Source organism: Aquarana catesbeiana, linkage group LG11, assembly GCF_042186555.1.
Source record: "Aquarana catesbeiana isolate 2022-GZ linkage group LG11, ASM4218655v1, whole genome shotgun sequence".
Classification (NCBI taxonomy): Eukaryota; Metazoa; Chordata; class Amphibia; order Anura; family Ranidae; genus Aquarana; species Aquarana catesbeiana.
Genome location: NC_133334.1, coordinates 9,650,140 through 9,675,387, shown reverse-complemented (window position 1 = coordinate 9,675,387; position 25,248 = coordinate 9,650,140). Strand labels below are relative to the sequence as shown.

The following is a 25,248-nucleotide window of genomic DNA, read 5'->3' as shown; positions in this document are numbered from 1 at the left end:
TGAGGCAATAATAACAGTAATTTTAAAGCCTGGGAAAGATAATTTTCTATTAGACTCATATCGTCCAATATCGCTACTAAATGCGGATGTCAAACTGTTCGCAAGTGTCCTGGCCAAAAGGTTATCTCGAGTGATTAGCAAGTTGGTCCATCGTGATCAGTCTGGCTTTATACCTACCCGATCTACATCAGATAATATAAGGAGACTCTACATGAACCTTCAGATGCCAGTGGATAACCCGGGGAGTAGGGCCATTCTATCTCTCGACGCCTCAAAAGCGTTTGATAGTGTTGAGTGGCCCTACCTCATGGAAACACTGAAAAGATTCGGGTTGGGAAGTAGGTTTGTAGCTTGGGTAGAGATACTTTATTTTAAACCCAGAGCCAGAATACGCATTAATGGTGACCTTTCGCCTCCATTTGAATTGCATAGGGGGACGAGACAGGGTTGTCCATTGTCTCCATTACTGTTCGCTTTGGCAATAGAGCCTTTAGCTATAAAGATCCGGAATTCAATGGAGGTGGTGGGGTTCCGTAGACATCAGAGAGAAGAAAAAATATCTTTATATGCAGACGATGCACTTATATATCTGGGTGACATGACCTCATCCTTGCGGGCAGTGATGGAGATAGTGAGAGAATATGGCAGTTTCTCAGGTTTTGTCATTAACTGGTCAAAATCAACGTTAATGCCTATAGACCAGCAGAGGGACCGACTACCAATGGGAACGGAACAAATAACAATAGTTGATAGTTTTAAGTACTTGGGAGTGATGGTGTCCCCAAACCCGGCCGAGTATCTCCGGTTGAACCTGGAACCACTGCTCTCCAGGCAGAAACAAAAAAGCAACAGCTGGTGCAGGCTCCCCCTATCAGTTATAGGACGAGCAAACCTAATAAAAATGGTGTGGGCACCACAGCAATTATATGTCTTCCACAACTCTCCGATATGGATATCAAAAAAATGGTTTAAGCAAATTGACACACTAATGAGGGAATTGATATGGAAAAAAAAGACACCCAGAATTAGCTTAGAAACATTGCAATACGAAAAGGATAGAGGAGGGCTTGCAATACCCAACTCTAGGCTATATTTCCTGGCATCACAATTTCAACAAATGGCAGGATGGGGTCGAAAGGGAAATGAGGACCCTACATACCAATTGGTGACTATGATGGAACCCACACTAGAAGCGGCCTCTCATCTGGAAATGGATTTGCCAAGCATGAAGGGGGTAGATCCAATAAGTACGCTTTTTAAAAAGGTATGGGGTGAGGTTCGGAAAATCCTAAAAATAACAGGCGTGCTTTCATTCACGCCGATCTGGCACAATAGTAGATACTCTGAGATCCAGGGATTACAGGGGTTCACACAATGGCAAGAAAAGGGGATTCAGTTCTTCCCACAATTATATGAGGGAGAGGCGTTGAAGACATACGAACAATTATGTAGGGAATTCCACTTGAATCCGAGGGGCTTTTTCCAGTACCTCCAACTACGCCATGCGATACAGGCACAACAAATAACACACTCCCAGACAGTACCGGCAGTTTCATTTCTGAATGAGATCTTTTTGGCAGATACAAGGAAAGGGTTAATATCCAAAATATATAAGGAGTTGCTGAGGTCAGTCCAGGATCATACATTGTTAAAGTGCCGAAATAAATGGGTAGAGGACATAGGAGAAATAGATGAAAAACAATGGGAAATGGCGCTCGAGGCTATTCCAGTGGTGTCACTCTCCGCAACCCAAAGACTGTCACAATTACTCATTCTTCACAGGGCCTATAGGACATCAGTACAGCTCTATAAATGGGGTCGAGGAGACTCCCCACTGTGTCCCAAGTGTAAGGTACACAGAGGGGACTTTATTCATCTAATTTGGAGGTGCCCAAAGCTGCATAGGTACTGGGATGAGGTTTCCCAACATATTTCAAGGTTGGCGCGGGTCCCCATCCCCCTTAATCCGACCGTATACCTGCTCGGAGCTATAAGTGTAAAGATGTACCCGGGAGGAAAGTACTTCATGTTATCTAGACTGATGTATCTTGCCAGGAAACTTATTGCAAAGTACTGGATGGCTTCAACTGTCCCTACAGCTAAGCAATGGATTGCCTATGTCAATTCGTTTCTCCCCAGAGAACGACTGGCCTACGCCCGTAGAAGCGATCAGAGTAAATTCAACAAGATATGGTACCCATGGCTGGGGGATGCGGACCTGGCCCCACATCAATTGATAGTAGAAAGGCTTCAGATGTAGTGACTGGGGGGGGGTGATGCAGAGAGGAAGAACGAGATTGAGATACCCGAGGGGAAGGAAAGCGAGAGTAAGTACATAGGGGGGGGAGAAGAAGGAGGAACAGGAAGATGGCCTGTAAAATTAATGATAACAAAATCAGATAAATAAGAACATTGGATAGGAGGGAAACCCGCGGTAGTTGTATAGGTGGTGCAAGAACCATCAAAGGTAATATGAAAGGTTTGTTGTGACGGAGGGGGGGTGGGACAGGGAGGGGTGGAGGGGAGGGTTGGAATAAAATGAAGGGAAAAGGAGGAACGAACTAGCAATAGAGATATGATTTTGTATGGAGGAAGGGCGGGAACACGAGAATAGGACTACATAAACTACACACTCTATACCATGTTTTGCTTTACAATATAATGTGAATGATTGAAATTATGCTTTTCCTTTTTTTGCCAGACATAGCCCCTGTGTGGGTCGACCTGGCTTTTGTCTTATATTGTTATAATTTATTGGCATATGTGCAATAAAAATGATTGAGATTGAAAAAAAAAAAAAAAAAAAAAAAAAAAAAATTAGCTGTAGCAAGAGGCAGTATGTTTATGAAGGGCTGGAGAGCTGTACAATAATGAGTGCAGGGAGGTAACGGTGTACCAGGACCAATATTATGGCTGTGCTGGCTGTCTGTGCCTGGACAATTTCTATGGACAAATGCTTTGGCTGTGCTGACGATATCCTTGTGCTGACTATAGACAATATTAATGCCTGCTGCCTGGATAATTACTATTGTTGCTAAGCACATCCCTGCCTGCTGCCTTCTGCCTGCACCAATTCTCTCCTCTGGAGACACTACTAAAACCACAGGTAATACTTTTTTTATACCCTTTCCTCAATAGAATTTATTTTGGAGTGTAATTTTTGGTATGTAAATGCTATGTGTTAGAAATATAAGGGCCTTCAAAAATAATAGGTTGTCAGGAAATTAGATGTGTAATTTATGCTTGTAGAATGCCTGAAGGTGCTACTTCAATGGTGGGCCTCTGTATGTGGGTAGGCTGTGTAAAAGTCTGACACATGTGGTATCGCCATACTCAGGAGGAGTAGCAGAATGTATTTTGGGGTGTCATTTTTGCTATGTACATGCTATGTGTTGAAAATATCTTAAAAATGGACAACTTTGTGGAAAAAAATGCGTTTTCATTTTTTTCCCACATTTTCAAAAAACTTCTGGAAAAAAATGAACAGTTCAAAAGACTCATTATGCCTCATAGATTATACATTGGGGTGTCTGCTTTCCAAAATGGGGTCATTTTGTGGGCATTTCCATTGTCCTATGGGGCTCCAGGGCCTTCAAAACTGTAATAGGTGGTTGAGAAATGAGATGTGTAATTTATGCTTGTAGAACACCTGAAGGTGCTCCTTCCCTGGCGGGCCTCTGTATGTGGCCAGGCTGTGTAAAAGTCTAACACATGTGGTATCGTCATACTCAGGAGGAGTAGCAGAATGTATTTTGGGGTGTCATTTTTGCTATGTACATGCTATGTGTTGAAAATATCTTAAAAATGGACAACTTTGTGGGGAAAAAAATGCGTTTTCATTTTTTTTACACATTTTCCAAAAACTTCTGGAAAAAAATGAACAGTTCAAAAGACTCATTATGCCTCATAGATTATACATTGGGGTGTCTGCTTTCCAAAATGGGGTCATTTTGGGGGCGTTTCCATTGTCCCGGGGGTTCCAGGGCCTTCAAAACTGTAATAGGTGGTTGAGAAATGAGATGTGCAATTTATGCTTGTAGAACACCTGAAGGTGCTCCTTCCCTGGTGGGCCTCTGTATGTGGCCAGGCTGTGTAAAAGTCTCACACATGTGGTATCGCCATACTCAGGAGGAGTAGCAGAATGTATTTTGGGGTGTCATTTTTGCTATGTATATGCTATGTGTTGGCAATATCTTAAAAATGGACAACTTTGTGGAAAAAAAATGCGTTTTCACTTTTTTTCCCACATTTTCCTAAAACTTCTGGAAAAAAATGAACAGTTCAAAAGACTCATTATGCCTCATAGATTATAAGTTGGGGTGCCTGCTTTCCAAAATGGGGTCATTTTGTGGGTATTTGTACTTTCCTGGCTTGTTAGTGTCTCAAGAAATGAGATAGGTCTTCAGTACATCAGGTGTGATCAGGTGTGATCAATTTTCAATGATTTGCACCCTAGCTTATAGACTCTATAACTTTCACAAAAACCAAATAATATACACTAATTAGGGTTATTTTTACCAAAGATATGTAGTCGTATAAATTTTGGCCAAAATTTATGAAGAAATGTTACTAATTTGCAAAATTTTATGACAGAAACAAAGAAAAAGGCATTTTTCCACCAAAATTTCAGTCTTTTTTTATTTATAGCACAAAAAATAAAAAAACCCACTAGTGATTAAATACCACCAAAAGAAAGCTCTATTTGTGTGAAAAAAAGGACGCAAATTTCATTTGGGTACAGTGTTGCATGACTGAGTACCGTAATTGTCATTCAAAGTGTGAGAGCGCTGAAAGCTGAAAATTGGTCTGGGCAGGAGGGGGTGAAAGTGCCCTGTGGGCAAGTGGTTATTGTGCTGTATTGTGCTGTATTAAGTGCTGTATTGCTAAAAATGGCCTGGTCATTGAGCAGCCAAATCTTCTGGGGCTGGAGTGGTTAAATATGTTCCTAGGAATGTTTAACTGTAATATTCCACCCATAATCCGCATGTAGAAAAATAATTATATGCATATTCTTATCAGAAATAGCTTTAATATGTTCATTGTTAGGTGTTAACATGATATTCCACCCATAATCCCCCCAAAAAATAATAATTCTACCCATATTTCCATCAAAAACAGGTCAAATTTAATTTTCCATTAGTTCTGTATAATTTATTATGAACCTGTTGTACAGCTGTGTATATATCAGCAAGTTAACAGTTAAACATTAGCAACTGCTTCTTGCAACATTGTATCAAGCACTGCAGAAAAGAATACCATAACTTGAGAAACAACAGAGTTATTACCATATATATATATGTGTGTGTATAAATTACACTGACATCTAGTGAGAGTTCTGAGTATTGCAGCCAATAATCCAATCACCCCATCATCCCAATAGGCAGTTTAGTATATCCCAAAATATTGCTTTTTTTTTTCAAAATTGTCGCTCTTTGTTTTTTGATAGCGCAAAAAAGAAACGCAGAGGTGATCAAATACCACCAAAAGAAAGCTCTATTTGTGGGGAAAAAAGGACATCAATTTTGTTTGGGTACAATGTCGCACAACCGCGCAATTGTCAGTTAAAACGACGCAGTGCCGTATCGCAAAAAAGGGCTTGGTCAGGAAGGGGGTAAATGCTTCCAAACTGCTTCCAGTGAAGTGGTTAATCTTACCTCTTTTTGGTGATTCTTCCATTTTATTAAACTTGCATTGATAAAAATGCTCTGTCCTCTGGAAATAGATTGCTCAAATAATCCAACATCGTTAGTGAGAATAGTTTTGTTGACTAATAAATGGTTTTGGATTACATATTGTGTAACAAATTCTCCGTCTTCATTAAAGTATTGATGTGAAGTGTCTTCGGAAAAGTAGTATGAAGCTTGTATATATCGGTGCAACTTCTGCAGGAGAACAAAATTTGATTGAAACTATAATGCAGTTTAATGGACACTTGTTGAGCCATGGACCTCGTGTTTTCTGGAGGGCTGGACTTATTCCATGAGGTCACTATCTATGCTGTTAATACCTCAAGTGCCACCTTACAGTATGTACGAAGGTTGCCAAGCTACTCTAAAATCCACCCAACCTAACATTCCAATTTTTTGTGAACAGCAATAGTTTTGGTAGAGTTTCTCATGATATTCTTCCACTGGACAATATATACTTATTCCCCACTTAAAGCACAGCTCCAGTCATTTTTTTTTTAAAGCACCCCCATGATAGTTGCAGCTTATGCCATTCAAATTGGCATAAGCTGCATATGCAATTGTTTGTGTTCCTTGTAAATGCAATGTGACTCACTGTCTCCTCTCAATTCTGTAGGCATCCATCATCAGTGTGTGCATCTGAAGCCCGGTTGGACTTTCTCCAAGGATACAGTGCAGCTGACTACCCAGCATTCACCTCCTAATCATGCGCCTGCACAGTGTGAAGAAAGTGAGGCACACTCGGCAAGGTGCGGAAGATCCCAGTTGACCGATAGCTACTGGGATATGTGTGTCATCAATCCCAAATGGGTGGGAGGATATGACGTACCTCGCTGTGGCAAGGTAATACAGAAGTGCAGCGCTTCAGGATGCCTAAGGTATGTAAACATTAGAAAAAAATATTCCCAAACATTGATGGCATAGCGGAAAGCAGTGCCTGGGGTCAATAGGGTTCAATATTGAGTTGGTCCACCCTTTGCAGCTATAACAGCTTCAACACTTCTGGGAAGTCTGTCCACAAGGTTTAGGAGTGTGTCTATGGGAATGTTTGACCATTCTTCCAGAAGCGCATTTATGAGGTCAGGTACTGATCTGGCTCACAGTCTCAGCTCAAATTCATCCCAAATGTATGCTATCGGGTTAAGGTCAGGTCTCTGTGCAGGCCAGTCAAGTTCCTCCACCCCAAACTTGCTCATCCATGTCTTTATGGACCTTACTTTGTGCACTGGTGCGAAGTCATGTTGAAATAGGAAGGGGCCATCCCCAAACTGTTCCCACAAAGTTGGGAACATGAAATTGTCCAAAATGTCTTGGTATGCTGACGCCTTAAGAGTTCACTTCACTGGAACTAAGGGGCCAAGACCGACACCTGGAAAACAACCCCACACCATAATCCCCCCTCCACCAAATGATTTGGACCAGTGCACAAAGTAAGGTCCATAAAGACATGTAGGAGCGAGTTTGGGGTTGAGGAACTTGACTGGCCTGCACGGAGTCCTCACCTCAACCTGATAGAACACCTTTGGGATCAATTAGACTAGAGACTATGATCCAGGCCTTCTCGTCCAACATCAGTGCCTGACCTCACAAATGCACTTCTGGAAGAATGGTCAAACATTACCATAGACACACCACTCCTAAACCTTGTGGACAGCCTTCTCAGAAGAGTTGAAGCTGTTATAGCTGCAAAGGGTGGGCCAACTCAATATTGAACCCTATGGACCAAGACTGGGATACCATTAAAGTTCATGTGCCTCTAAAGGCATGCGTCCCAATACTTTTGGCGATATACAGTGCCTTGCAAAAGTATTCACCCCCTTGGAATTTTTCGTGTTTTTTTGCCTCACAACCTGGAATTAACATGGATTGTTTGAGAATTTGCATCATTTAATTTACAGAACATGCCCACAACTTTGAAGATTTTTTTTTATTATTGTGAAGCAAACAACAAATAGGACAAAATAACCGAAAAAGTCAATGTCCATAACTATTCACCCCCCCCAAAGTCAATATTTTGTAGAGCCACCTTTTGCGGCTATCACTGCTCCAAGTCGCTTTGGATAAGTCTCTATGAGTCTTGCCACATCTTACCATTGGGATTTTTGCCCATTCCTCCTTGCAAAATTGCTCCAGCTCCTTCAAGTTGGATGGTTTGCGCTCATGAACAGCAATCTTTAAGTCTGACCACAGATTTACTATTGGATTGAGGTCTGGGCTTTGACTAGGCCATTCCAACACATTTACATGTTTCCCCTTAAACCACTGAAGTGTTGCTTTAGCAGTGTGTTTGGGGTCATTGTCCTGCTGGAAGGTGGACCTCCGTCCTAGCCTCAAATCACACACAGAGTGGTACAGGTTTTGCTCAAGAATATCCCTATATTTAGCACATCTATCTTTCCCTCAACTCTGACCAGTTTCCCAGTCCTGACTGCTGAAAAACATCCCCACAGCATGACGTTGCCACCACTATGTTTCACTGTGGGGATGGTGTTCTTTGGGTGATGTGATGTGTTGGTTTTGTGCCAGACATAGCATTTTCTTTGATGGCCAAAAAGTTCAATTTTAGTTGAACTCATCAGGCCAGAGCACCTTCCTCCATACATTTTGGGAGTCTTCCACATGCCTTTTCACAAACTCAAAACATGCCATTTTTTTTTTTGCTGAAAGTAATGACTTTCTTCTGGCCACTCTGCCATAAAGCCCAACTCTATGGAGCGTACGGCTTATTGTCGTCCTATGTCCAGATACTCCAGATACTTAACTTAGGTCTTTGTGCTGCCTCTCTGATTAATGCCCTCCTTGCCCATTCTGTGAGTTTTGGTGTGCGGCCGTCTCTTGGCAGGTTTGCTGTTGTGCCATGTTCTTTCCATTTGGTTATGATAGATTTGATGGTGCTCCTAGGGATCATCAAAGATTTTGATGTTTTTTTATAACCTAACCCTGATTTGTACTTCTCAACAACATTGTCCCTTACTTGTTTGGAGAGATCCTTGGTCTTCATGGCAGGGTTTGGTTGGTGGTGCCTCTTGCTTAGGTGTTGCAGCCTCTGGGGCCTTTCAAAAAGGTGTGTGTATATGTAATGACAGATCATGTGACACTTAGATTGCACACAGGCGGAGATCATTTCACTAATTATGTGACTTCTGAAGGTAATTGGTTGCACCAGAGCTTTTTATGGGCTTCATCACAAAGGGGGTGAATAGATACACACGTGCCAATCATCAGTTTTTTATTTCTGAAAAATAGTTTTATGTATATATTTTTTTAATTTTACTTCACCAACTTAGACTATTGTGTTCTGATCATCACATATAATTCAGATTAAAAAACATTGAACTAAAGGCTGTAATGTAACAAAATAGGTAAAAAGCCAATACTTTTGCATGGCACTGTAGTGTATATATACAGCCTGTCAAAAAATCAGCAGTACAGTACCTTCAATCATACAGCCAGGTACTGTGCTGTAGGGGAAGGCAGAGAACACAGCACACTTCATTTGCTTTCACTTTGCAGTGTCTTCACTGTCTGACGGAGCTCCCAATGCCGATACACGATGGGGAGTTTTGTTTGACCGCCTCTCTCTACCAGTTGCACGGGCCCCCCAGAGCAGAGCCATTGCGACCCCTGCAACCCCTGTTGCTACACCACTGTGTGGCTGTGATTAGGAATACTGACTGGTGACAGTTGTTAAATGTAAATCATTTTTTTATTCAATTATTTTAAAGCCTTTTATTCAACATTTTTTTCTTGTTTTTTTCTTTTTTACATACTCTCATCAGAGTAGTTCAGTGTCACCATAGTAACACTGTACTACTCTGGGGAGGTGATCAAGCATTTTTTTTTCTTTTTTACACTTTGATTACTGTTACAATGGTGATCACAGTAAGAGTAATATTTTCAACTGTCATGAATGGGTTACATGCATGACAGCTGTGAATACTAGGGATCTGTGATTGGCTACAGCTAATCACATGTTACAGGGTGCTGTGATTGGCCCAGGTACCATATGATAGCTGTGTGCCAATCACTCATCACTCTGCAGGAAACACAGCTGTTAAGAATGAAATTCATGCACAATAGCTTTGTTGGCATTGTGATCAGGTAATCGCATAGTGATTCCTGGACTGGGATCCACAATCTTCTGTGTCCAGGGAAGTAGCATGCAGCATGCCCCTAACCCAGAAAAGGGCTGGTTCATGTAAATGTACGTGATCCAAGCTGTCCATGTCGGCCGCCCACCGTAAATGTATAGTGGGCGGCTGGCAAGTGGTTAATTAATAAATAAATCACAAAAAAATACAATTGCCCCTGATGTAAATCCAAGATTAAACGCATTGCCCAACAATGTAGGTACATCATCCCTGATGACCTGCCAGACAATAAGTCCCATGCAAAAATGATCCTCTCCTGTTGATATTCCAATCACAAATGACAGCTCCCTGGCCAGCTGCTGAATGTCAACCAACTGGTCAAGTGTCCAAGCATGATCGTGACCATATTTGGTCAATGACATCACTCAGGATACCCTTCCAATTGGTTGACATTCAGCGGCTGGCCTAGGAGCTGTCATATGCAACAAGAGAAGCAGAAGGATTATTGGTGGGTCATCAGGGCATCATTTATTGTGATCAATGTTGGGTCTACATAGCTGGATGGTATAAATGGCATTGAATTTACATTGAGGGATGATGTTTTTTTATTTTTGTACTTTTTTAATTCAGGATTTTTCACATTATCTCTGTGTTTATTTACCATTTTACTTTTTACCGTGAAGGATAAACAAGGGGTACTATGCACTCCTCACTCACATAGGGGGTCCCAAAATGTTAAATTCCCCCCATCTTAAAGGGACATCCAGATTTTGATAAGTCTCCTCCGCAGAACCTCACATCTTTCTTGCCTTTTCTCCCAATAACATGGGGGCTGGGTGTACTTCCAGGGGAGCTTAGCAAGGTACCCATGCAATGTTGATAGCATGCGATTCGGTATGGCTCAAGAGGGAGCGGAGGCTGCAAGCTCACTGCCCCTCCCTTCCCTGGACACCCAGGCAGCGTGCTAAAGTTGGTCTGGTATGACATTGTCAGGGGGGATATTGTGATCAATACCTAGAAGTGTTATATCTAGGCATGCGCAATTCATTTAGTTCCGAATCGAAATTATGAAGATGTTTTCGTTATGTGGAAATTCAGATGTATCTGAATTTCCGAATTACAATAGGAACGAATTTAAATTAATCCAAAATAATTCAACGAAATTCAGCCGAAATTCTAATTCAAATTGAATTGAATCTAAAAATGAATTTAAAATTGAATTTGAAAACAAGAATAGAATAAAATAGAATAGAAAATAGAGGAATAACATAGAAAAGAATAGAATACAGTAAAAAAGAACATATAGAGAAGAAAATATAAGAATATTATAAAATATAATAGAAAACAAAAGGAAAAGAATGTAAAAAGAATAGGATAGAAAAACAACAGAATAGAATAGAATAGAATAGAAAGAATATAACAGACTTCCGAAACTTGAATTTTGAATTAAATAAATTTGAATAGAAAAGATTAGATGTTCTGCCCACATCTAGTTACACTTGCATATTACTTAACCAGTTGCCGACCAGCCGCCGTCGTTATACGGCAACAGGTGGGCTCTCCTGCGTGAATCGCCGTAGCTGTACGGCGGCTCGCGCAGGCGCAGTTGCGCGGGGCATGCGCACATGCACACTGCGCACGTTTGCCTGCTGGTTGGGCGGACTCGATGTCCACTGGCGGCCCGCGATCTCCTAGTATAGAGGCAGAATGGGGATCTGCTTTTGTGAATAAGGTGGATCCCTATTCTGACAGGGGACATGTCAGAGATCTACTGTTTCCAGTCATCGGGAACAGTGGTCTCTATCATGTCCCTGCCAGCCGATCCCCCCTACAGTTAGAACACACCCAGGGAACACATTTAACCCCTTGATTGCCCACTAGTGTTAACTCCTTCCCTGCCAGTTGATCAGTGCATTTTTATTGCACTGATCAATGTAATAATGTCACTGTTCCCCAAAAAGTGTCATTTGGGGTCAGATTTGTCCGCCACAATGTCGCACTCCCACTAAAAATCTCAGATCGCCGCCATTACCAGTAAAAACAATAAAAGAAATAAAAGTCCCTAAATCTATCCCATAGTTTGTAGACGCTATAACTTTTGTGAAAACCAATCAATATACGTCTATTGCGATTTTTTTAACGAAAAATATGTAGAAGAGTATTTATTGGCGTATAACACGCACCTTAACTTTAAGAGGGAAGTTTCTGCGAAAAACCTTAAATCTTAAAATAAGGGTCAGTGCTCTGCAGCCTCACCAGTGCCCATCAATGCAGACTGATCTATGCCCATCTGCAGCCTCTAATGTGCCCATCATTGCAGCCTGTTTAGTACACATCTGTAGACTCGCCTTTGCCAAGGCGATTGCAGCCGCGCCAGTGCTGGATGACACAGATCCGCCTATCTCCTGTGTATCCGGCGCTCAGTCACTCACAGTCCTGCCCGGCTCATATGATGGACAGAACAGTGGTCCAATGCCGGGCCAGGGGGGCGGGACTGTATGTGACTGAGCACCGGATACACAGGAGATTGCGGCTGTGTCTAATCCAGCGACGCTCGTCCCCTACTTCCACTCCAAGGCAGCGGGGATTGGCATATAACACGCACACACGATTTCCCCCTGATTTTAAGGGGGAAAAAGTGCATGTTATATGCCGATAAATACTGTATAGTGGCCTAAACTGATGAATACATTTGTTTTTTTATAGCAAAAAGTAAAAAAATATTTTTTTTTTCAAAATTGTCGGTCTTTGTTTATAGGGCAAAAAATAAAAACCGCAGAGGTGATCAATTATCCCCAAAAGAAAGCTCTATTTGAAGGAAAAAAGGACATAAATTGTGTTTGGGTAGAGCGTCGCACGCCCGCACAATTGTCAGTTAAAGCGGCGCAGTACCATATCGCGAAAAAATGGCCTGGTCATTATGGGGGCAAATTCTTCCGGGCCTAGTTAACATGCATGGTTAAGGACATTAAAATAATAAATGAAATGAATTGCAGTTTACCAGTCCTTGGATGTGGTGGCTGCATTCGTTTTCATTTTCAGCAAGAACAAAAAAAAAGCCTGCTGATCTTCCCAGAAATGTGATGTTGTTGTCATTTCTCAGGAACAGAGCTTGAAGCAAAACAATGTTATCTTTCTTTGTAAACAGCACTGACTTCCAAAATTTAAGTTTTGAATTGAATAGATTTGAATAAAATAGATTAGAATAGAATGGAAAAGAATTGACTAGAACGGAATAGAAAATAATAGATTAAAAAATAGAATAGCTTTCAATAGAATAGTTTAGAATAGAAAAGAATAAAATAAAAAAATAAAAGAATAGAAAAATAGAATATAAAAAAACATTAAACTAGAATAGAGTTGAATAAAAATAGAAAGAATATAACCACCTTCCAAAATTCTAATTTTAAATAGAATAAATTTGAATTCAAATAGAATAGATTAGAATAGATAAGAATAGAATATTAAAGAAAAAAATAGAATAAAATAGAAAAAAAAGAGAATAGAATAGAATAAAATAGAAAGAATATAATCGTCTTCCAAAATATAAATTTTGAATAGAATAAATTTGAATGCCAATTCAAATTTTTCAAATTCGGACAAATTGAATTCAATTATTTAAATAATAAATCAAAAAGAAACAAATTGTTTTCACTCTTGCACACTTGCACATTACGTAACATGCATTGTTAAGGACATTAAAATATATCAATAGATTAAATGTATTGCAGTTTAACAGTCCTTGGATGTGGTGGCTGCATTAGTTTTGATTTTCAGCAAGAAAAAAAAAACCTTTTGATCTTGCCAGAAATGTGATGTTGTTGTAATTTCTCATGAACTGAGCTGGAAGCGAAACAATGTTATCTTTCCCATTACTCCCAAAAAATAGACAGACGTGTTTCAAGTCCAGCCTGGCTGGCAAGCATGAATTCCTCCATAGATACAGTGGAGAACTTAGTGAAGCCACCCAGGGACAAGTAGTGTGAGTTATTTGCTGGGTTACAAAGATAAAAGGGAAAAAGTGATTCAGATATGCTTTACTCTAATGCCCCGTACACACGGTCGGACATTGATCGGACATTTTGACAACAAAATCCATGGATTTTTTCCGACGAATGTTGGCTCGAACTTGTCTTGCATACACACGGTCACACAAAGTTGTCGGAAAATCTGATCGTTCTGAACGTGGTGACGTAAAACACGTACATCGGGACTATAAACGGGGCAGTAGCCAATAGCTTTCATTTCTTAATGTATTCTGAGCATGCGTGGCACTTTGTGTGTCGAATTTGTGTACACACAATCGGAATTTCCGAAAACGGATTTTGTTGTCGGAAAATTTTATAGCCTGCTCTCAAACTTTGTATGTCGGAAATTCCTATGGAAAATGTGTGATGGAGCCTACACACGGTTGGAATTTCTGACAACGAGGTCCTATCACACATTTTCCATCGGAAAATCCTATCGTGTGTACATGGCATAAGTAGGCTGCACTCACCTGGTGATTAAAGTCAGATAAATGGCTTCCAGATGTCTTCATGAATCCAAGCATATCATGTAGGGCGGTGGCCATAGAGTAAACCGCGAGATACACTTGGTGGGCATTACCGCCATGGAAGAAGTGTTGGATATCAGTAATATGTTCTGTGCCATTGCACTCATGAAGTGACCTTTTATATAAATATTCAAAGAGAAGATTTTTGTGTTTATCTACAGAAGAACAACCAAATTCAATCATCGACAGATCTTCAAGTAATTTGTCGTCTGGCTTTTTTTGAGGTTGGAATTCATTAACAAAATTCTGAAATTCTGCAATACTTGTGGACTTGGCCCCAAAGGACAAACTACAATTAAATATTTCTGGGTGTTTACCAATGAGGACAATGTTTGCTGCCCAGACAGGACTAAGGATGATCGTTCCGTCTTCTACATAACCTCTTATAAAATGTAGAAAGTCAGTGTCAAAATCAAACAACGTCCCACAGATTACAATGACATTGACAGATCCTTTTTTAATAGAATGTGCTTGTTCATCTAACTTTCTAAACATGGATTCCCGCACAGCAACTTCTATTTTAAAGGAAATGCAAATTTTATAGAGATTCATGACTTTCCTCAAAACCATATACTCTTCGCTCCCGCTGTCATCATCAGATCTAATAATTCCTATCCAGGTCCACCCAAAATACTTCAGCATTTGAGCCAAGTTAGAATAAATTACAAAATCATTTCGAAGCATCCGGAACAAGGTTGGGAAAACCCTCTTGTCTTTCAGTGATGGACTGGTTGCACCATAACTGATCTATAAAACATGAATTGACAATGCTACAAATCTGCATGATATATAAAAACATGGTGGACCTGGCTGGCCAAAGATTACATTCTGGATTTCAGCAGAAGCGTTTTGTAATCAGTGATGAGTTCTAATTAGGGATGAGCTTAGTGTTTGGTCTGAACGCTAATTCAGACGTTCATGCAAAAGTCAAACATTTAGGGCGTTCAGAGTGGATGGGCGTTCAGTGGTTGCTAAGGAACCAGAAGCTGCTTTCACCCGCTGTTTCCATACCAACCACTGTCATAACCCATTAATTTACAGTCCACGGCTATGTAAGCAAATGAGCGGGTAATTGAGCGGGTTACATCATTACCTTTATATGGCCACATGGTTAAATTTGGGAAATTACATTAATCTGGACAGGGAATGTGGGAATGGGGCCCTTGTCCTTACCAATAGAAAGACAAAGTGCTTTGCTGAGAGGGACCTCCCTGGCAAAGCTCAATCCACATGTTGAGGGCATGTGACTCTTGTCCCCACCTTTCTTGGCCAGTCAGGCTGAATGCTCAGGTTTAGGGTCCGAAGTGAATTTTTAGAGGGACCTCACACATTTTTTTTTTGCATGGACTTCACTTCAAGACCAAGGAATTCCTGAGTGACCTCACACCATTTTTAAAATTGTATTTTTCATTTTTACCCCCTTCCTGCCCAGGACAATTTTCAGATTTCAGCGCTGTCACACTTTGAATGACCATTGCGCGGTCATGGAACACTGTATCCAAACTAAATTTTTATCATTTTGTTCACATAACTCAAGCTTTCTTTTGGTGATATTTAATCACCACTGCCTTTTTTGCTAAATAAATGAAAAAAAGGCTGGAAATTTTGAAAAAAATTTTTAATTTCTATTACAATTTTTTTGCAAATAACAAATTGTTCTACGTTTCTTTGGTGAAAATAACCCAAATCAGTGTATATTATTTAGTCTGTAGGAAGGTTATAGAATCCACAAACTATTGGATATATATCTGAAAATCGATCAATCCTCTCATTTCTTGAGGTCCAAAAATACCAGTACAGTACAAATACCCCCAAATGATCCCTTTTTAAGTAGATAGTCCAAGTTATTTAGTAACTTGGACTATCCGACTTGTTAAAGGGACGAAAGCCTTTGGGCTCACCATCTGTGACCTATCCCATATCACTACTAAAAAGTGCATTTAAAAGCTACTATTCATGAATGAGGCCCTTCATTTGGCTGTTTAATGCCTCTCTATACCCCCCTTGGAGCCGGTCAAGCAAGATTTTCTCTCTCCCTTCCCCTCTTCTCCTTCACAGTGGCTTGGATGCCTCGCGCTTCCCATATTTTGGTCATGTCCCAATTAGATCTCCTGAGGACGCTTTGGGTGAAACGCGTAGTGATCTATTGGTGCTGGTATTGTGATTCCGTTGGTTGGCCTTCAGATAGAAGACTATTGTAAAGGAATACACTCATTATTTTTGTGGCCACCTGTACAGGTCTCCTTGTTTAGCCATATCTGTAATAGATGGGAGAATGTATATGTACAGTGACATATCTATGCACTTGTCTTTGTGACATGTTTTTAAGATGATATTTAATAAATGTTAATATTTTATTTATACTTTTGAGTACCCCCTTTTTTCCCCATTGGGATTATAGTGGCAGCCCTTAAAGTCTGTTTTCCAATTTCACTTTTTCTACTGATCATGATTACAGATGATGTGATAAAACCATAAAAAATAAATAACCCAAAAAGTAAGCTAATTTATATATTTTGTATTTTTTTTTTGTTTAACAATAAATAAAAAAGGCAAAAATAAAATTCCAATAGTTTCCATTCATTATTTTTTGTAGGTAGTACACAGTTACACAGTTACACAGTTGATCTGGTTGAAAAAAGACACAAGTCCAAGTTAATCAGCCAAAAAAAAAACCACACACACAAATAGAAAACCTCCATATATACTATTCTGTACCCACAGTAGAGGAAGGTGAAAAAAACTCAATAAAGCATTATACAATTTGCTCCAGCGGGGTAAAAAATCCTTCTTGATCCCCCAAGAGGCAATCGGATACTCCCTGGATCAACTTTACCTATAAATATTAGTATTCAGTTAAATTATGTACATTTAGGAAATAATCAAGGCTTTTTTTTTTTAAAGCAATCTACTGAGTTGGCCAGAACCGGCTCTTGAGGGAGTCTATTTCACATTTTCACAGCTCTTACTGTGAAGAAGCCTTTCTGTATTTGGAGATTAAATCTCTTTTCCTCAAGACGTAAAGAATGCCCCCTTGTTCTCTGTTATGACCCTGAAATTGAATAACTCATCTCCAAGTTCACTTTATGGACCACTTATGTAGCACCCTGGTGTTTAGGCAGGGTTGCTCTTAAATTTACCTGCCAGGTATAGCTGGCTTGGCTAATTGTTAAGGATCAATTGATTTCACGTTAAGTCTGTAATTGCTGCACTTCACTCTTTTGCTGCTAGGTGGCTGGGTACTTGGTGGTAATAGATATGGGAAGGGCAATGCAAGGTCAGATTATAGGTGTATGGGGTATCCCAGCCAATGGGCAGGGGTTTTCTTGAATCCCTTGGTCTGCGCGGAGAACCTATATATTTGGGTGGAGTCAGGTGATCAATGTTCTGTGCCACCTGGACGGCAGTCTGAGTGGATGTGTGTTGTATTGCCTGGGCTGGAAGGCCAGAGTTTGGGCCTATCCCAGGCACATATGGCTGCTAGGCTGTCTGAGGGCCTATCCAGAAGCAAGAGAATAGGGCAGGATTGGGATTGCGGCTTGCAGTCCAACCAGAAGTGACGGCCGGAGAACCTGTCATGGTCGGGACCAAGGGATCATCCACCTTATTATCAGGGACCACAGTGAGTAGCTGAAGCAAATACCAGAGCAGTATTCTCACCAAGAATCAGGAAACTTCAGTGGGTATCATGCCAGGCACCCAGCCAGCGGAGGTGACGCTTGCAGAGCAGCCTTGTGTGTCAATCTAGGGACCAAGCAGGCCAGTGGAGTGAAGCTTGAGAAGTATCTCGAGTGCCAAGCTAGGGACCCAGCAGCGAGGCGGGGGTGACGCTTGAGGAAGATACCACCATGAAGATTTGGAGGAGCTCAAGGGATTCAGTGACAGTGAATCATCTAGTCTAGTGAGAGACTGGGAGCTCAGTGGGCTGAAGTACTACAAGAAGTGATTGTAGTGGAAGTGAAGAAACTGTTACATTTTTTGTTAGGAACTGTTAAAGATGGTTGCCATGGGAGACAGCATTCCTATACATGCAGATGTGGTGTCTTGCTGGATGCCTTTCCCTGAATGGCTGTTCTCCTGTTGAAGTCTCGGAGTCTGCCAATTATTCTTGCAAGGGTGTCCTGGCCCTAACCCTCTCTCCCAAAGTTCTATTAAGAGAAATAAAATCTCTTTTGCATTCAAGAAGTATCTGGCGCCCAATCAATCTACCTTGCATTACACTCACTATGCCATGCAACCCACCATATTCAGAAGGATGTCAGCTATCTCTGGCCCTGGAGGTTCTCTTTAGACCATAGGAGGCCTGGTACCTTGCTACACTTACATAGTATTAATTGATCACATTGAGCTGGACCTGTTCTATAACACTAAAGAGGTTTTGACACTTATCCAAGTAGCTTCCTCTGTTCTAATGAGTGACAGAATAAAGCCCCATCATTTATTTCCACATGGGACGTAACTTAATCACTTAACCACTTAACTTAATCACTTAATCACCCAGAATCAAACACCATGGAGGGTGTCAATACAGATGCTGATTGTCCCACAACATGATGGGACATGTTTGTGTTCTAATTACATAATCCAAACCCCATGGTGCCATGGTATCTAGGACAGGTAATAATTACTCAGGTCATATAGCTATAAGTGTTAATCATTATCAAATTGCCGGTGTAGAATTGTTAAAATGATATTATATGTAGGTGACAGATGGTATTGAAGACCATTAACAATGGTCCTGGCTGGTAAGGCCATTGCTATATGATCAGATCTGAACATTTGAAAATGAAATTTAGACCGTCTCACAATAAACTGTTTTAATGGAGTCAACTTAAATTCTAAAAGAAAAAAGGCCTTACTGACCTGCGCATAATGATATAAAGCCAATATCTGTGCTATAGATGCAGTGGTTGAAGAGCTCTGGTCTCCAATGAAGCCCAGTATTTTTTTACGTTCTCTGCAAGAGTAATTTGGGACCATCTTTCCTGGTCCAGATAAAATCTGCAATGTGTTTTTTATCGCCTTTCTGCTCTCCCGACAGGAGTCATATATGTGATATCCAAGAGTAATATTTGGTAACATTGTAGGGTTATTGTTAATTTCATCAATGGCATAAAAAAAAGTCAACAGATCCTTATAAAAGTGTGGCTGAGGACTGCAAAACAAAAAACAAAAACGTATGATTTGGGGTTTTCAGTTATTTGGGGGGTATATTGGTTTTTATTTGTGAGAAAGGACCTTCATTTTAGAGTACATTTTTTTTAAATTTTATGTTGATAGGGCCTTTATTTAAGTTTGGGTGGTCAAAGCAAAGCATTCACATGTTACTTACCATCTTTTCTTGAGATGATGTCATCTCTCTGCTCGCCTGCTTCACCCCCAACAGTGTCTTTTGTTCGCCGCACACCGCTACATTATTTGAAAGAAAATGTAAAAGTAGTGTACACTTTTACCATCTCACACTTTATCACTCACATTCATTGCACCCTCTGTCCCAATAGAGAAAATAAAAGTTAGGCATATAGCAGTTAGGCCTACTATCCCTAACTCAAACTGTTCTACTGCCCAATTTTACTCTGCGGTATCCTCTACAGCAGAGGTCTCAAACCCCTGGGCCGCATCCCACTACCGGGCCGCAGCTTGTTTGCAGCTGGGCTGCGAAGTCTGAACTATCTGAGGTGTGGCGGCGGGCGAGCAGAGAGATCACCGACATCACTGCACTTCCGCCCACACAGCCCTGCAGCTACACTGTTGGGGGTGAAGCAGGCGAGCAGAGAGATGACATCATCTCCCACCACCCACACACATCACCACTGTTCTGCCCACACAGCCCAGCCGGTATACTGTTGGAGGTAAAGCCGGTGAGCAGAGAGACGACATCATCTCTCACCACCCGCCCCACATCACTGCTGTTCTCCCTCACACGGAACCCACCACTCCAGTGCACCGCCTCTGTGGCAGGAGACAGCGGCATGTGCAATCTGCATCTGGTGGCATGTGACTGTGGCAATCTGCATCTGGTGGCATGTGGCAATCTGCATCTGGTGGCATGTGACTGTGGCAAGTGACTGTGGCCATCTGCACCTGGTGGCATGTGACTGTGGCATGTGGCAATATGCATCTGGTGGCATGTGGCAAGTGACTGTGGCAATCTGCATCTGGATGCATGTGACTATCTGCATCTGGTGGCATGTGGCAATCTGCATCTGGTGGCATGTGGCAATCTGCATTTGGTGGCATGTGACTGTGGCATGTGGCAATCTGCATCTGGTGGCATCTGACTGTGGCATGTGGAAATCTGCATCTGGTGGCATGTGACTGTGGCATGTGACAATCTGTATCTCGTGGCATGTGGCAATCTGCATCTGGTGGCAAGTGACTGTGGCATGTGGCAATATGCATCTGGTGGAAATCTGCATCTGGTGGCATGTGACTGTGGCATGTTGAAAACTGCATCTGGTGGCATGTGACTGTGCCATGTGGCAATCTGCATCTGGTGGCATGTGACTGTGGCAATCTGAATCTGGTGGCATGTGGCAATCTGCATCTGGTGGCAAGCTGCATCTGGTGGCAAGTGAAAAGCTGTATCTGGTGGCAGATTCTGCATTATGGTGAGTTGAACTATTTAATCTTATATTACAATATAATAATAAAAATATTGCGCTTCAATCATCCTGACACCATATCAACCATGGTGTTGTGATGATTGAAGTGCTAACACCAGCCATTTCCTGACAAATTGGCTGTGAAAAAACGCATTATCACCCAGACACCCCCCCCACCCCCCCCCACCTTGGGCCTTGGCACAATTTTCATCCACAATGCCGGTCCCTGGTGCCAAAAAGGTTGGGGACCACTGCTCTACAGTATCTTAATCCTTGTAGTAAAACCCCAAGCTGTGCTCCTTGACTTTAGTACATTTCATCCTTGCTTTGCACATTAAAAGTGATAGTAGGCCGAGGAAGAGGTGAGCATGCCTCAAAACGCATTTCTACTGCGCATGCCCAGAATGTGATGTCAGATGAGGGAGTTCCTTGTGTCCCTGGTGTCTCTTTCAGTTCCCGTGCGTTACCCAGGGGATTCCACAATGGGATCGGTGCCCACCTTCCAGGCTTTCCCATGCCTGTTGCCGAAGCTGGAGAGACTTTCCTTGTGAGACTTTTATGTTCCACCGTAGCTCACAATACCCACCTGTACTTTGTCATCTTTGTAAGTGCAGTTTTATTGTTTAATAAATGTATATGCTTTTATTACTGTGATTTTCTCTCCTTGTTTGCATGCACCAGCTCCTGTATACCCAGCATCATCACTTACATAGGTAGAGTAGTTGGCTGCCATTTAGTTTTGAGCTGCCCACCTTTATCTTTGTGTCATTTGTTATTGTGGTTAAAGTGGTTGTAAACCCTGTTACACCACTTGTACCTATAGGTAAGCCTATAATAAGGCTTGCCTGTAGGTACTGTAAATATATTTACCATATACACTTGCACCAACGTCATCAGCGCATGTGCACTGAAGAAATGGCTCGCTCGTGCCATTTCTTCAGCAGCCGTGCCATGACCAGCGGCTCCCTCGAGCATTGCGCAGGAGTGACGGCATTGCGGCTCCAGCCAATCACAGCATCGGAGCCCTCAAACCCGGAAATAACTCCGGGTGTACAGTGGACTGCTGCCACAGCATCGATCTAAGGTAAGTATTTTATATTGAGCCTTGGTCTTACAGGGTTTTTTTTTTCTGAGATTACAACCTCTTTAATTCTGTGTGTTCACATTGTCACAGTTCACAGTTTATTCTTACACCATTTTATTTTTACCTTTATTTTGGTTTTTGGCCTTCTTTCCTTGCCACCTGCATTGGGGGCAACTTAGATTGCACGCTGTGGTCCCTGGGGGTACCCCATGAGTTCTTCTTTCCTTGATCCTTTTGCACACCAGCAGGGCCACCATCAGGGGGTTCAGCCGTTACAACTGTAAGGGGCCTGCCCATGCCAGAAGAAGGCAGGATGTGTGAAGGGGATCCGTGGTGTGCAGTATAGAAACAATCTCACAGTTTCTGCAGTTCTCATTGATTTTAGACATCAAGCTCTTTACAGCCACCTCTGGCTACTATGTGCATGTGCACTCCTCGTGTAACAGTGATCTGCCTGTACTGTGCTTCTCACCAACATGTCAGCTTTGTAAAAACGAGCTGGGACCAGGTAGGAAGTAGGGGCTGTGAAGGAAAGGGAGGGGGCTGTTTGTGTACAGGGAGGGGCCAGAGGCTTGTGTGTGTACAGATTTGTGTATGTGGGACTGCCATATATACAGGTGTGTGGGGGGGTGCTGATATATATACAGGTGTGTGTGAGGGGGGCTGACTTATATACAGGTGTGTGTGAGGGGGGCTGCCATATATATGCAACATCACTAAAGTGACCAGTGTTAAACCATAAAAATTTATACAAAATTGTGCAAATTATCCATCATATATAGTGACTGATGTGCTGTGACCAGTAATAGTTGGATAGGAAAAGTTCCGTTTATGAAAAAACAAGTTCTTTTTAAAATTGTTTTGATGTGTTCAATCCCTGAGGGTCAAATATCTGTAGGAAAACTTCTTATCCCCTGCAGGGGAAAGAAAAATCTGGTGAGTGCAAGCATTGTCAGAGCATGCAGACAAGGCACTAATTAAAGAAACCAGCACCTGGATAAGAAGCTTTCCTACAGATATTTGACCCTCAGGGATTGAACACTTCAAAACAATTTTAAAAAGAACTTGTTTTTTCATAAACGGAACTTTTCCTATCCAACTATTACTGGTCACAGCACATCAGTCACTATATATGATGGATAATTTGCACAATTTTGTATAAATTTTTATGGTTTAACACTGGTCACTTTAGTGATGTTGCACCATGCACTTTTGTTGAATAATTGAAGCACCCTATGTTGCAATTGTACCTTTAATAGTAAGTACTTAGCACCAGTCACAGATTTTATTTAATTATTTGGCGCACACAGGCTTATGCTGGCCATACACTATACAGAAAATCGGCCGAACCCATTTTCGAAAAACGAACGTTCGACCGTGACCGCAAACGATCGTGCCATCATATAATGTCCGATAATCTGTTCAGTGGACATGAATAAATAATTTTGTGTTCGTTTTTTTACATATACCTAGTGCAGGCAGTTCGGACGGGAAACACATTAACCTTGCAATTTATCGTACGTTCGGCAGAAATTTTCCAAACATGCCGTTCGTTTTTTTTCCACAAAAACGTCACAAACGATTATCGATTTGTACCCACTAACTTGCCGAAAAACGAACGAAGTGTCCATACGAATGATTTTTCGGCCGATTTTTCGTATAGTGTATGGCCAGCATTAGAAGCAATACTTTAGGAATTATAGAGCTATTGTTTATTTTAAAGAAAAAGTCCTTTTGTCTCCATAAGGGCAGCGCCATACTACTCCTGTTTTCCTTTTTTATACTTTCCACTTAGGTGGTATTGTATCCATATCCATAACTATTTACCTAATTTATTACCTAATTTAAAGCGCACAATGCACCTTTGCTGAATAATTGGAGCACTATATGTTGCATTTTTCACTTTTAATAGAAAAAATCGTCACCAGTCACAGTTTTTATTCAACCTTTTGACACATACAGGTTTTAGAAGCAATTCTTTAGGAATAAGGTCACTAGGTAACACATTTACTACAAAGAAGAAAAATATCTTTTTGTCTCCATAAGGGCAGCGCCATACTACTCTTGCTTTTTTACCATTTTCTAATACTTTCCACTTAGGTGGTATTGTATGTGTAGAGGCAGCAGCCATATCCACAACTAAAATACCCAAATCATAGCGCGGATTTACCCCATACACCTACTCCTCACCACAGTCCACACACGTCTGACTTCTCCCATGACCCCCATCCCGGCGGTGCTTCCACTCTTGACTCCTCTCCAGACTCCCTCGGAGAATGTGGACATGATACAGGAGATGGTCAGAGACTGCAGACATGATACAAGAGCTCAATGCAGCCTCACCAGTGCCCATCAAATGCAGCCTCATCAGTGCCAATCCATTACAGCCTCACTGTGCCCATCAATTGCAGCCTCACTGTGCCCACCAATTACAGCCTCACTGTGATAATCAAATACAGCCTCACTGTGCCTATCAATGCAGCCTCACTGTGCCAATCAAATACAGCCTCACTGTGCCCATCAATTGCAGCCTCACTGTGCCCATCAATTGCAGCCTCACTGTGCCCACCAATGCAGCCTCACTGTGATAATCAAATACAGCCTCACTGTGCCTATCAATGCAGCCTCACTGTGCCAATCAAATACAGCCTCACTGTGCCCATCAATTGCAGCCTCACTGTGCCCATCAATTGCAGCCTCACTGTGCCCACCAATGCAGCCTCACTGTGCCCATCAATGCAGCCTCACTGTGCCCACCATTGCAGCCTCACTGTGCCCATAAATGCAGCCTTACTGTGCTCATCAATGCAGTGTTACTGTGCCCGTGAATGTGGTCTCACTGTGCCATCAAACGTAGCCTTGCTGGGCCTCTGAATGCAGCCTCACTGTGCCCATCAAAAGCAGCCTCACTGTGTCCAAGAATGCAGCATCACTGTGTCCAAGAATGCAGCATCACCATGCCCATTATTGCAGCATCACTGTGACCATCATTGTGCCCACCAATGCAGCCTTACTGTGATAATCAAATACAGCCTCACTGTGCCTATCAATGCAGCCTCACTGTGCCAATCAAATACAGCTTCACTGTGACCATCATTGCACCCTTACTGTACCCACCATTGCAGCCTCACTGTGCCCATGAATGCAGCCTCACTGTGCCCACCATTGCAGCATCACTGTGCCCATGAATGCAACATCACTGTGCCCATGAATGCAACATCACTGT

The 25,248-nt window shown here is 41.7% G+C and overlaps 1 protein-coding gene across 1 annotated transcript in view; it reads right to left on the bottom strand.

Annotated features, from left to right (window-relative positions):
- Nucleotides 1-21,538, bottom strand: part of LOC141112904 (vomeronasal type-2 receptor 26-like) — a 40,127-nt gene extending 18,589 nt beyond the window's left edge. Inside the window, exons 1-4 of the mRNA XM_073606008.1 lie at nucleotides 21,525-21,538; nucleotides 19,197-19,488; nucleotides 14,277-15,080; nucleotides 5,655-5,882 (exon numbers count right to left, since the gene is read on the bottom strand). Of these exons, the coding sequence (XP_073462109.1) occupies nucleotides 5,655-5,882; nucleotides 14,277-15,080; nucleotides 19,197-19,488; nucleotides 21,525-21,538 (1,338 nt within the window). The remainder of the gene's footprint in view (nucleotides 1-5,654; nucleotides 5,883-14,276; nucleotides 15,081-19,196; nucleotides 19,489-21,524) is intronic.
- Between the last annotated feature and the right edge of the window lie 3,710 nt (nucleotides 21,539-25,248).